At 39.9% G+C, this 14,186-nt stretch overlaps 1 protein-coding gene across 1 annotated transcript in view; it reads left to right on the top strand.

Moving 5' to 3' along the window:
- REPS2 (RALBP1 associated Eps domain containing 2) overlaps positions 1-14,186 on the top strand; it is a 208,626-nt gene that overhangs the window by 138,498 nt on the left and 55,942 nt on the right. The window contains 1 exon segment of the mRNA XM_017867491.1: positions 253-389. Within this exon segment, the coding sequence (XP_017722980.1) occupies positions 253-389 (137 nt within the window).

Here is a 14,186-nt window from a genome sequence, read left to right on the forward strand (position 1 = left end):
TTTTTTTTTTTTGGGGGGGGGGGGTCGATTTAGATCTAAGAACAAAGAGGTTAAAAAGATCCCAATTCATAGTTGGATTTGGACAATTATTGTACATAGTGGCATTTAATGGGTAATAGAATTTATGGCTGCTTTGGTAGCTGATCGGTTCTCTGTAGTCACTTTGACTTTATGGTTATTTTCCATTTCACCCCGACTTCAGAGAGTAAAGCTTTGCTATTTCCCTTCTGACCTTCCCTTATTTTGCTACAGATCTTACTCTAGCACCTCCATAGAAGAGGCCATGAAAAGGGGCGAGGACCCTCCCACCCCGCCACCTCGGCCACAGAAAACCCATTCCAGAGCCTCCTCCTTGGATCTGAATAAAGTCTTCCAGCCCAGTGTGCCAGGTGAAGTGTCCCTTGCCCCCAAACCCTTCTGTTTCCTGTTGGAGCCAGCAGATGTGTGTCTGCCACAGAGGCCTCTGCGAGTCCGGAGAAAGAGCAGACCTGGCAGTTTCGCATCCCGTGAAGGTCTTCACGTGGCTATGGTATTCTTGGGAGAGAAAACAATTGTAGACACATATGTAGCACATGTGTCTGGAGCCTTGCCCACACTTGTTATGGATCAAGAATTAGGAAATTCTCTACCAAGAGGATAAAAATGCTTCACTTCCATGCAGCCTGCTGAGTGTGTGGCTGGGGTCTTACTCTCTGCATCGTTGGTAATTTGTGAACAAGATAGATCGCTGTCTGTCATTTCCTCAGATGCCTGTGTGGTCTTCTATGAAAGATCTTGGAGATTAAGGCCTAGCCAGAACCTTCTCCTGCGTTTTACACTTGTGGGAAGATCCTGTGTCCTGTAGGATTTAATGCTGTGGGGACTCTGAATCTGACTGTTGGTTGGGTGGTTGGTGGAGGGTCCTAGGGCAAGGGTTCCTTCAGGTGGGCTGCTCTGGGCTTCTGGGGATGGGATGTTCTTGAGCCAGCCGTTGTGTAGCTGGGCTGGAGGTGGGGGAGGCCCAGAGGGGCCCTATCTGCTCCCCTGGCTTCCTGTGAGATGGAAGATATCCTCCTAAGGAACCTAAGGAATAGAAGATGAGAGGCATGCCTTTGCTTTAGTGAAGGTGATAGGGTACAGTGCTGTCCCAAGTATTATTTTGGGAGCAGCAAGGGCCTTTCCACTGACTCATGCAGACAAGCTATAAATACAATGATTTCCTGGAACTTTTTCTCCATCTATGTGCATTTTAAATCAGGCCAGCCTCAGATGCTAGTGATTTGCAGATTATTATCTTTTCTACTAAAGCAAGAAAAGACTTTCCTTGGCTCACACATTAGCATGACCTCTGTGTCTGGGCAGAGCTCAGCATGTTTTATTTGTTCTAATAAAGTGTTCTTCTCACAGTAAAGTTATAGATTGCTTTTTAATATACTAGAACCTGGAACTCTCTGTCAAATTTAATTTTCTGCCATGAGTTCATCAGACAAAAATTTGCCTTGAATTTCCTGTCATACTTTGATCTGAATTCTGGCATAAATTTCATAGTGACTGGTATTTAGGGTAGGAGTAACCACGGGTGATGATGCTGTAAAAATTTCACATGGCTGGCGGATTATGACCTGGAAGATTTTCCTATGGATGCAAGAAGATTAAAACAATCTGGGAAGCTATCTCAATACCGTTACCTTGCAAGGAGGGAGGCTGGAAATGCTCACATGTCTCTCTCAGGTTGTGTAACCCAGTAAGGAGATGCCAGCTATACTGGAGAATTCACATGCTGTGGTTTTTATGACACTGTATCACATAGTGGAAGAGACAAAACTGGGTTTGGACCTCAGCTCAGCTGCTTATTCACTGTTTGATTTTCAGCAAGTGGCTTAATGTGTGTGCATCTCAGATTTCTAATCTGTACAGTAGAGCCAATACTCCATGGAGTTGTAAGGTTTTGGTGAGATAATAAACATAATCCAAATACGAGTTGAGTATTCCTTATCCAAAATGCTTGGGATCAGATGTGTTTCAGGCTTTGGATGTTTTTGGATTTTGGAATATTTGTATTATGTGCTTACCAATTGAGCGTATAATTAAAAAATCTGAAATGCTTCAATGACCATTTCCTTTGAGTGTCATGTCGACACTAAAAAGTTTAGGGTTTTACAGCATTTCGGATTTTGGATTTTTGGGATTAAGGATACTCAACCTGTAGTACTGTGTTTGACCCACAGGCCTTAGTAAGCATGTATGGCCCGTATTCCTGTGGCCTGCAAGTATCAAGAATTTAATGCCTGAAATGGCAAGCCTCCACCAATGAGGGTAACACCCCGACTTCCTTGATGGCTAGTGGACAATTCTGTGATTCCTCCTACCCAGTTTCTCAGAAGGCTCACAAAAGGACTGAACCCCAGTTGCCTGCCATAGTACCCCATTCATTGATTTACTTTTTCTTGTTTTGCTTCCCTCCTGCCCTGTCTCACTTTCCCCTCACTCAAATAATATACCTGTTCTCAAGTTCATATGTCAGGGGCTTCTTTAGGGAAAACCTGAATTAAGACAGCTTTCTTTGATATCTCTGTGTGATGTGCCTTCAAAATGAAAAGTGCTTTGGTTTGATAATGCCCTGGCGAGGTCCCTTGTGGTAGGGCCTGATAAATGTAATATTTAGACAAAGAATAGCTAGGTGGGTGATGTCTGTGTTAATAGCCTAATTCCATTGTCTTTTCAGTACAAATTTATACAGATGAAATTTTAATGAGCAGTTTAAATTTATCACATGAAGAATAGAACATTTCTGCAGTATGAAAAGCAGGTGGTATAATTGCATCTACTTTATTTTCATGTTAGTTAATTCTCACAGGAAAGTATAAGGGTCTGTCTAAATTATATAGAATTTTAGCGTATTGGATATTGCTAGAAATTAATTATCGAAATGCTGACAAACTAGAAATGCATGAAGTAGAGCTTAAACCCACCAGAAGAGTCTACTCACTGAGAATCATGGTGTACATGTAGGCATCCCTTTGCTACACTTATCTTTATGTATCACTTTAGATAAATGGGATCACACTATGCTTGCTGTTCTGTATCCTGATCTTTCCAATTAACCATCTTTCTATTTCTTATAGAGGATTGCACCATTCCCTTTAAGGTCTGCATGATATGGATATACCATGGTAGACTGTGCTTTGATGGAGAGATCTCTCCCTCCTTCTCTCTGCCTTTTCTCTTCTCCATACTTTCCTCTTAAGCTCACCCACCACCCCATGACCCCAGCCCCTGTTCCTTTCTCACCCTTGCAAACAAACCCTTCTCTCCACCCTGACCCCCGTGTCCTCTTTATACCCCTCTGTTTCTCTTTTGTCCTTCTCCCCTTTACTCTTCCACAGGTATGAGCCTCCCCTCAGCCTCCCCTTGCCAAGCTCCCCCATACCACCACCTTGTTCTTATGATATAAACAAGGCAGAGATTATTAATAATTTCATGTCCATATCTTTGTTTCATCATCTAATTATTTTCTTAGGTTAAATCCTGCTGGTTGGAGTTGCAGGGTCAAAGGCTGTAGATGTTTAAAGTGTAGCTATATGTTGCCAAAGGGTGAGGTGGAAAACCTGTCAACTTGCTCCATCATTAACGCTGTCTGAAAGTGTTTCCTCACAATCTGGCCAACACTGCTTAATGTTCATCTTTGTAATCATTACCTATATAATAGGCAGTTTCATGTCCCTGATTCCTAGTGAGGCTGAGAATCTTTTTGTATTGTTATTGGCCATGAATATTTCTTCTCTTATCATTTGCCTGCTCAGAAGGCTCGGCCAGCTTCTGTTGCTACATCTCTCTTTGCCTAACCACGGGGACCACTTGTTTCTTCTCCATTTTGCCTAAGTTCTGGACCTCCCTCCTGTCAGGCACTTGGGAGTGTGAGGGTGGTCATGGGGAAGCCTGCCTCATCTGCTGCTCTGCTCTTCCTTGTCCCTCCAGCCCCTGCGCCCCCATATCTCCTCCTTCTGCCAACTTTATCACTTAAGACAGACTGCCTGGGTCACCCTGTTTATGACAATAGAAGAATAAGGAAAGGTAAAGAAAAGAAGGGAAAATAATGTGAGATGAAGCAAGATGTGGGCTTGAGTAGAAAGGGAAAGATAAAATTAAGCACTTGTTTAATAAAATGAGACTTGCAGGATTGTGAAAACAGAGTGATTGAAGCTAAAGTGCTGAGACGGTGGCTTAAAGTGGAGTGATAGTGTGGCGAGGAAATAGGATGGAGAGAAGATGCAAAGAAAAATGAAAGAGGAAAATGAAGAGAAAGATGGGATGGTTGTTATGTAGGAGTGATGATGTTTATCCAAAGGAAAAAGCAGGAAATAGAATAAAAAATTGTAGGACCAATGGAAGGAGAGTCCACAGACTCTTGGTATAGGATTCAAGTAGCATTTAAAGGAATAGCTTAGAAGTAGGTGGCATTAATGCCTTTACATTTATGAAAATAGGTAACATGATATGGGGAAAAAGAACAAAGGGCTGATTTAGAATGTAAGTCTATAAAAATGAACAAGGCCAACTTTGGAAATATAGAACAGTTGGCTTCAACTTTGGTATCTGTAAAGAGAGTGTGAATGTGTGATTTATAGTAGCCTAGATGATTCCAGGGCTCTAGGTACTGGCGTCAAACCCAAGGCATGTGTTTTCATAAGGAGAAGTGGATACACTATGATTGCTGTGTGTAACAGGGAGATAACCATTTGTAATAGCTGACCCAGTTCTTGGAGCCATTGCCTCACAGTCCCACACAACTGCTGTGTTTGAGAGAGAGCAAAAATGTGCAAGAAAGTCTTAAGTCAGTGACAATGCAAGTATGCAAAACGTAGAGGCAGCCAGACCCGGAATTTGCTTAGTGATGTTTGGATTTTATAGCTCTGTATTTATAGCTATGAAACATCTTTTATTACTGAGATTCCTGTAAGAAAAATCACACTACGCCGGTACCTAACCTCCTTTTCCTCAATGAAACAGTTATTTTCATGAGGTGATTTTTTTTTTCATAAAAAAGGTTTTTTTTCTGTCCACGGAGTCAGTAAGAACTACCCCTCTCTTCCACTCTTGATTCAGACCTGCCTCTTCTCAAAGCCATGCCTGAGGTTTGTAGCCTGAGGTTTCCATGGTGACAGTAAAAAACCTTAGCTCTGCCTTGTTCCAGTCATTGAGAATCTGCCTGGCAGAAGGGGCAGATATGGTGTGGAGGAGACATAGCCTTCCTTTAAAGTTTCAGACTGGGCATTTTCATCATTTCCACTCAAATCTAGCTGGGGAGACATAGGCCCATGGATAGACCTAGTTGCCAGGCAGCTGGGAAATGTAGTCCTTGGCAGGACAGCCATTTCCCAGAAATACCCTTCTTACTGCAAAAAAGGAGAAGGGGATGTTGATGGTCAGTTTTTTTTTTTTTTTTTTTTTTTAACCACACCCCATATGGCCAAATACATTGAGATCCACACATTAAAACCATTGTGATGGCTGAACAGAACATATCCGGGGCTAGTGTCTGTCCATGGGTAGCTAATTTCCTGTCTCTGCTTTAGATATACTGATAATAACAACTCATTCCATGGTTAAGAAACTATGGTATATCATCCTATGGAACTGTATGAAGCTGTTAAAAAGAACAGGTACGTATACTACATGGAGAGCTACCTCAGATAAATTAAGTGACAAAAGCATGGTGCAGAATGTGTATGTTTATAAATGTACAGACAATTTCAGGATGATGCTAAAGAAACTGGCAATGATAGTTGCCTCTGGGGAAGGGGAACAGTATGACTGAGGACAGGACTGGAAACAAGCTGACTTTCTGTTGAATGCCTATTTGTGTCTTTTTAATTTTGGCTCATGTACAGATGTCACCTATTTTAAGAAATTTGCTTTTCACTCTTTAGCTGCAATGATGGTATCTGAGAGTACCAGAGATGTCTTTCCTGCCTGAGTTGACCTATCTCAGACTTCCCTACGACTCTGTATTCAGGGTATCTTTATGACCATCTGCTACCACCTCCTGGAATGCAGCTGAAATAACAGAAGTGTTCTGAGTACTTTTTTTTTTTTTTTTTTTTTTTGAGACGAAGTCTCGCTCTGTCACCCAGGCTGGAGTGCAGTGGCGTGATCTCAGCTCACTGCAAGCTCTGCCTCCCGAGTTCATGCCATTCTTCTGCCTCGGCCTCCCGAGTAGCTGGGGACTACAGGCACCTGCCACCATGTCTGGCTAATTTTTTGTATTTTTAGTAGAGATGGGGTTTCACCGTGTTAGCCAGGATGGTCTCGATCTCCTGACCTCATGATCCACCCACCTCGGCCTCCCAAAGTGCTGGGATTACAGGCATGAGCCACTGCACCCGGCTCTGAGCAGCCTTTTAAGCTGTCATGTGTTCTTCAGATTCCATTTCAGTGCCTTTCCAACACTGAGGAGTAGTTCTGGACGACCTCCCAAAGGTTACATTGTGAGATGTATAGTTGGGTAAAACGTCGTGGTAAGGGCTCTGTCTTAACTTGGAAGTGGCTGTGTTTATTGAGTGGCGAATTGAGAAGTCTTTCCTGGGTTTTCTATGAATGAGTATTTGTTTCTGTAACTTAAGAAGTAGGTAAACTGCTTGGGAGTAAGAGATGTTCCTAATACCAAGCTTACCTTTCAGGTTCTCTAAAAGATGAATTTGGCCACACAAGCAGCTCTGACCTTATAGATTTCCTTATTGTGTTTTTCCTGTGAGTGCTACTTGTTTCTTTTAAAATCTAGTAGGACTATGGGATTTCTGACCCATCCCAAACTTTTGGGTCCACAGTGCACAGCTAGCCAAGGGTTCAATTTGGCAGTCTGAGCAGTTTTTTTTAAATGAAAGCTTTATTGAGATGTAACCCATATACTGTAAAATTCACCTTTTTAAAGTGCACAATTCAGTGATATTTAGTATATTCATAGTGTTATATAACCATCAGCACTATGTAATTTCAGAATATTTTCATTGCCCCCAAAAGAAACCCCATACCTATGAGCAATCATTCCCATTCCTCCCTTTTCTTCCCCTATCCCTTGGCAACCACTAACTTACTTTCTGTTTCTATGGAGTTGCCCATTCCGGAATTCTGTATTAATGGAATCATACAATATGTAGTCTTTTGTGACTGGCTTCTTTCACTTAGTATAATGTTCTCAAGGTTCATTCATGTTGTAGCATGAATCAATACTTCATTCCTTTTATGGCTGAATAATCTTTCATTGTATGGATAAACCATATTTTTTGATATTTGGGTTGTTTCCACTTTTTGACTATTGTGAATAATTCTGCTATAGACATTCATGTCTTAAGTTTTTGTGTAAACATATTTTTTCTTTCTCTTGAGTATATAGGTAGGGCTGGAATTTCTGGTTCATATGGTGACTCTATGTTGAACATTTTGAGGATCTACTGAAGTATTTTCCAAAGCAGCCGAACCAATTTACTATTTCATTAGCAATTTATGAGGATTCCAATTGTGTTTCTTCACATCCTCAAAACACTTGTTATTGCCTTTTTAATTTTGGCCATCCTAGTGCGCATGAAGTGGTATTGTGATTTTGATTTGCATTTTCTAATGGCTAATGATGTTATACATCTTTTCATGCACTTATTGGTCATATTTATGTTGTCTTTGGAGAATGTTCAGAATCTTTGCTCATTTAAAATTGAGTTGTCTTTTATTGTTGATTTGTAAATGTTCTTTATATATTTTGCATAAAATTTCCTTTACAGATACTTGATTTACAAATATTTTCCTTCATTGTGTGGGTTGTCCTTTCATTTTTTTGATGGTGTCCTTTGAATCATAAAAGTTTTAAATTTTGATGAGGTCTAATTTATGTATTTTTCTTTTGTTGCTCGTGCTTTTGCTGTCATATCTTAAAAACGATTGCTTAACTCTAGGTCACAAACACTCCTCTTTTCTTCTAAAAGTCTTACAGTTTTAGGTCTTACATTTAGGTCTTTGTTCTGTTTTGAGTTAATTTTTTTATATGGCCTGAGATAGGAGTCCAAATTCATTTTTCTGCATGTGGATATACAGTTGTCCCAGTACCATTTGTTGAAAAGACTATTAATTCTCCATTTAATTTTCCTGGCACCTTTGTTGAAAATCAATTAACCATAAATATAAGGATTTATTTCTGGACTCTCAGTTCTGTTCCGTTGGTCTATAGGTCTGTCCTCATGCCAGTACCACAGTGTCTTGATAATTGTAGATTTATAGTAAGTTTTGAAATTGGGAAGCATGAGTCCTGCTTTATTCTTTTTCAAGATTGTTTTGGTTATTCTGAGTCCCTTGCATTTCCACGTGAAATTTATGATCAGCTTGTCAATTTCTGCAAAAACAAAAAAGTCAGCTGGGATTTTGGTAGGGCTTGCATTGAATTTGTCTATCAGTTTGGTCAGTATTGCTGTTTTAATAACATTAAGTTGTCCAATGCATGAATACAGGATGTTTTTGTATTTATTTAGGTCTTTAAGTGTCTTTCAACAATGTTTCAGTATATAAGTCTTGCACTTCTTTTGTTACATGTATTACTAAAAGTTTTATTCTTTTTGATACAATTCTAAATCGTCTTTAAAATAATTTTCATCACATTATGCATGTTTTCTTCATGCTTTTTTATATATATTATACATTATCTTGGAGATAACCATGTCAGTACTGATAATTTTATATTTCTTTTATATATCATCTATATGCTGGCTACTCTATTAAAAACTATTATGAAAAATTTCAAATTTATGTAAAAGTTGAGAACCTCCACCCCAGATTGTTTTGAAGCAAATCCCAAATATCATATAATTTTATATATAAACTCTTTATATATCTCTCTAGGAGATAAGGTCTTAAGATACTTGAGCACAATACCTTTGTCATACATAACAAAATTAACAATAATTCTTTAATATCATTTAATATTTGACCAGTGTTCATATTTCCTGAATTGTCTCAAGTATGTCTTTTTATACTAGCTTGTTCCAATCAGAATTCAAACAAGGGCTACATGCACATTGCACTTGTTTTGGTATATCTTAAGTCTCTTAACTGATAGGTTCTTCTCTCAGTCTTTTTTTTTTTCTCTTTGCTATTCATTTATTCATAAAAAATCATCTACCCTGTAGACTTTTTCCACATTCTGTATTTTGCTGATTGTTTGTTCTTCCATCCCCTGTATTTCCTAGAAAATGATAGGTAGGTCTAGGCTTGATTAGAGTTAGTTTAGATTTTTGACAAGAATACTAGAGATACCTAGAGATGCTGTGTACTTCTTACTGCACCACATTAAGAGATCTCTAGTATCTAATGCCTTTATTTTTGTGATGTTTGATTGATTAGTGGATTTACCTAGTATTAGCCTGATTCATGTGTTATGATAAAGATCCCAGCAACCTTTCAAATAATGGTTTTATCAGCTATTGATCATCATTGCCTACATCCAGTGGTGTGTCAGCAGATGTTTAACAACCGGCCACTTGCCAATTTTTATGGTGTAAACACTCCTGCCACGGCTAATTTCATTCCTACTGATGTGTTACTGAATGTGGAGGTTGGAACAGATGCACACAGTTGGCTCTCACAAGCTGGCATGAGTTTTTTTCCAGCAAACCACTGCTTAGATCCATTATTTCATCAGTAGTTGCAAAATAGTGATACTCTATTTTATTTTTTCTACCTTTATTGATTGGGACTATGGTTTATTTAAGCATTTTCCTATTGTTGGACATTTAGTTTGTGACTATCATGAAGCTTGTGAGCTGAAGGAGATCATAAAACAATATAATTCTCAGTACATCAGTAAATTCTTTATATGCATCTGAATTTATAGAATTATATGAAAACTGAAATAGACCTCAGTAATGGTGACCAGAATAGTGTCTTATTCAACCAGTATTTAATGAGCATTTACTGGGTACTTGGCACTTTGGAGAATCCCAAGAGGAATATGGATATGCCCCCAAACTCTGCCAATCAGTGTCTCAGTTGTGTGTGATTGTTAGAAGGGTTTTGAGTTTGATAACTAGAATGATCAGTGGATTTGTGGGCAGGGGGTGCACAGGGCTGGTGAGCTAAACTTTGAAGGATACGACTTTTCAGTCAAATCCTATTGATTCTTTTTGGACATCTGTCTTGATTTACTTCTTATTACTAGCTTCCTGGGAGTCTACTATAGTAGCCTCAAATTTGGCTTGCTTGCTTTGTTCTTTCCTTCATGAGGCAACAGGATTAATTTTCTGCAAGCACAGCTGTGATCACCTCCCTACTCAAAACTCTTCAGGACCTGCTATGTAAACACCAAATTTCTGGTGGAACTGAACCCGAAGCCATGTGATTATATTAGCTCAGTAAGGGACACAGTACCGTGGCCTGGAGTGCCTGGGGAGGAGTGTGTTACAGGAAGGAAGTAGAAACTGGAAGATTCAAGTTGGCTGGCTGGCCAAGAAAAATGGAGACTGGTGGAGAAGGAGTTTGTAGACAGTGTCTTTGGGAAATCTTAGGAGAACAGTCCCATTAGGGTGGTAGGGTTAAGGCAGATTGCAAAAGGTTGTGGCATAAGCAAGGAACTTTGGTGTGGAGAAGTTGTCATTACAAAGTCATTTTGAAATGTCGAAGGCTTAGCAGTTGGTCTGACAGTATGTCACATTTTAAAAAATAATGGTAGTGGCCAGGCGCAGTGGCTCATGCCTGTAATCTCAGTACCCTGGGAGGCCAAGGCGGGTGGATCACCTGAGGTCAGGAGTTCAAAACCAGCCTGGCCAACATGGAGAAACCCCGTCTCGACTAAAAATACACAAATTAGCCAGACGTGGTGATGCTTGCCTCTAATCCCAGCTACTCGGGAGGCTGAGGCTTGAGCCTGAGAGGTGGAAGTTTCAGTGAGCCGAGATCATGCCACTGCACTGCAGCCTGGGCAACGACAGAGTGAGACTTTGTCAATAGATAGATAGATAGATAGATAGATAGATAGATAGATAGATAGATAGATAGATGGATGGATGTAGGAAAGAGCCATTTGCAAGATGATAGACTCTTTTTGTAGATTGCCTTCCTCCTAACACACATTCATATTCTCTCTCTCCCCCCCACACCACATTATTCAACTCTAATGAAAGTGTGATGGAAACAGCTGCTAGTGAATGAGTACTAACTAATTCTGGAAAAAAGCTGTGTACTTCTTGAAATTTTAGTTTGATTTACCTGAAAACGTATACAGACACACAACTAGTGATTTCAACCAACCTAAGAGTTTTAATAGTAAAATGCTTAGGAGGATTGCATTTATGTAAATGTAATATGAGAGAAGAAACCAGAGACCCATCTTTGACCAAGATTGAATCTTATGCATTTTTGTCACTTAAGTCTGCCCATGTGCCCTTCCAGGACCCAGTTAACCCTTATTGCGTATCCTGTGGTGCAGGAAAAAGGAGTTATTAGTTGTCTGGACGGAGGGAGTGAGGGAGGGAACAAAAAGAACAAAGGGACTAAAATGGCGCATTTCCGGGTTCTTCATTGTTAACTTTCCGGCGCCCGGGAAAGACACGGGTGGACTGCGCAGGCGCAACCCGACCTCCGACGGAGAAAAACCGGAACCGCCTAGCCAGGCCTACCGCCCGGCCCCCAACCCGCCTATGTCCCGCCCACTGCCCTCCCACTCCCGGGCCCAGGACATAAAAGCCGCTCCCCGTGGGCACGTGGTGCGAACTTCCTCGGCCCCTCCTGGTAGGCGGGACCCAGGAACCTCCTCCGAGAATGCAGGAGCGACTTCGTAGGCCTCCACCGCCGGAGACCGGTGAACCTCGCCCCTCCTTTACATTGGCTTGTAAATAAAGTTTTCTTTTACTTTGCCTACTTGCGTATTCTCTGGCATTTACTCTGGTGGTTGTCTGGAGCAAATCATTAGTAAACATGGATAAATTTTAGAATCATAAAGTGTCAATGCTAAAAGAGAACTTGAATGTCATCTTGGCCAACTCTCACATATTACTGATGAGGAGACTAAGAGCCAGGCAATATAATAGCTTTGTTTTCCATCAGAATCTTTTTGTTTTTGTTTTTGTTTTTAGTTTTTAGTTTAGTTTTTTTTTTTTTGAGATGGAGTCTCACTCTGTCTCCTCGGCTGGAGTGTAGTGGCATGATCTCTGCTCACAGCAAGCTCCGCCTTCCAGGTTCACACCATTCTCCAGCCTCAGCCTCCCGAGCTGGGACTGTAGGGACCCAACACCACGTCCAGCTAATTTTTTTGTATTTTTAGTAGAGACGGGATTTCACTGTGTTAGCCAGGATGGTCTCGATCTCTTGACCTCGTGATCCACCTGCCTCAGCCTCCCAAAGTGCTGGGATTACAGGTGTGAGCCCCCGCATCCTGCCCAGAATCTTTCGAAGATGGGAAATCTTTGTTCAAATCTTTGTTGCAGCAGATTTGGTATCAAAGAAAGCAATCTACATTAAATTAATTTGGGGGGCACATCCTACTACTTTTCTATGGGCAGAAACACTAAATATCTAAAGTTAAAGGATGTATTAAAGAATGAATATGGCAACCTTTGCAAGGCACTCTAATGTGTTTTTTTTTCCTGTGTTTCCTTTTATGTGATTTAAAATGTTAGTAGATTTCTCTGAGGTACTTCAGGGAGATAGGAAAGGAGGTTTTGCCTTCATAGATACTTGGAAATCCTAGGAATATATCTATTTGCTTTTTTAAATTTCAAAATGAAGTTATTATTAAAACTCTAAATATAGCAAGAATATAGGACAAATAGTATACTGAACATCCGACTTCAACAGTTATCGACTGTGTCCCATCTTGTTTCATATCTATGTTCCCCACATTATTAATTATACTTTTTTCTACCCTTAGCTCAACAAAACTTTATTGAGGTATGTAGATCATAAAGTTTATCCATTTTAAGTGTAAAATTTAATGATTTCTAGTAAATTTATCAAATAGTGCAACTTTCACCATAACCCAGTTTTAGATCATTTTCAGCACCCCAATAATAATCCACATACCTGTTTACAGTTAATCCCCATGCCCAGCTCCAGGCAACCACTAACCTATTTTGTGTTTCTGCAGATTTTCCTTTTCCGAACACTTTATATAAACCCGGTCTATAATATGGGGTCTTTCGTGTCTGACTTTGTTTACTTGGCATGATGCTTTTGAGGTTCATTCATGTTGTATCATGTATCAGTACTTAATTCCTTTTATTGCTGAATAGTATTCCATTATATAGCTATATCACATTTTGTTTATCCAGTCTTCAGTTTGACAGACATTTGAATTGTTTCTGCTTTTGCCTGTTATGAATAATGCTGCCATTAATATTTGAATACAAGTCTTTGTGTGAACATATGTTTTCATTTCTCTTAGCTAGATATGTAAGGGTGGAATTGCTGGGTATGTGGTAAATTTATGTTTAACTTTTAAGAAATGGACAAAGTGTTTTCTAAAGTATCTGCACCATTTTACCTTCACATCAGAAATGTACGAGGGTTACTCTTTATATCCTCACCCACACTTATTATCTTTTGATTATCCTACATCCTAGTGTGTGTGAAGTGACATCTCATTATGGTTTTGATTTGTATTCCCCGATGATTAATGATGTTGAGCATCTTTTCATGTGCTTATTAGTTATTCCTGTATTTTATTTGATGAGATGTTGTATTAGTCTGTTTTCATGCTGCTGATAAAGACATACCCAAAACTGGGCAATTTACAAAAGACAAGATTTAGTTGGACTTACAGTTACACATGGCTGGGGAAGCCTCACAATCATGGTGGAAGGCTAAAGGCACGTCTCACATGGTGGCAGACAGGAGAAGAGAGCTTGTACAGGGAAATTCCTATTTTAAAATCCTCAGATCTCGTGAGACCCATTCACTATCACGAGAACAGCATGGGAAAGACCTGCCCCATGATTCAGTCATCTCCCACCAGCGACTTCCCACAACACATGGGAATTATGGGAGATACAAGATGAGATTTGGGTGGGGACACAGAGCCAAACCATATCAGATGTCTACTCAAATCATGCTCATTAAAAAATTGAGTGTTTGTCTTATTGTTGAGTTGTATATTCTGTAATTCTTTATATATTCTGGATACAAATCCCTTATTGGATAGATGATTTGCAAATATTTTCCCAGTCTGTGACTTG

The sequence above is a fragment of the Rhinopithecus bieti genome, unplaced genomic scaffold (assembly GCF_001698545.2).
Source record: "Rhinopithecus bieti isolate Rb0 unplaced genomic scaffold, ASM169854v2 scaffold_4134, whole genome shotgun sequence".
NCBI classification, from domain to species: domain Eukaryota; kingdom Metazoa; phylum Chordata; class Mammalia; order Primates; family Cercopithecidae; genus Rhinopithecus; species Rhinopithecus bieti.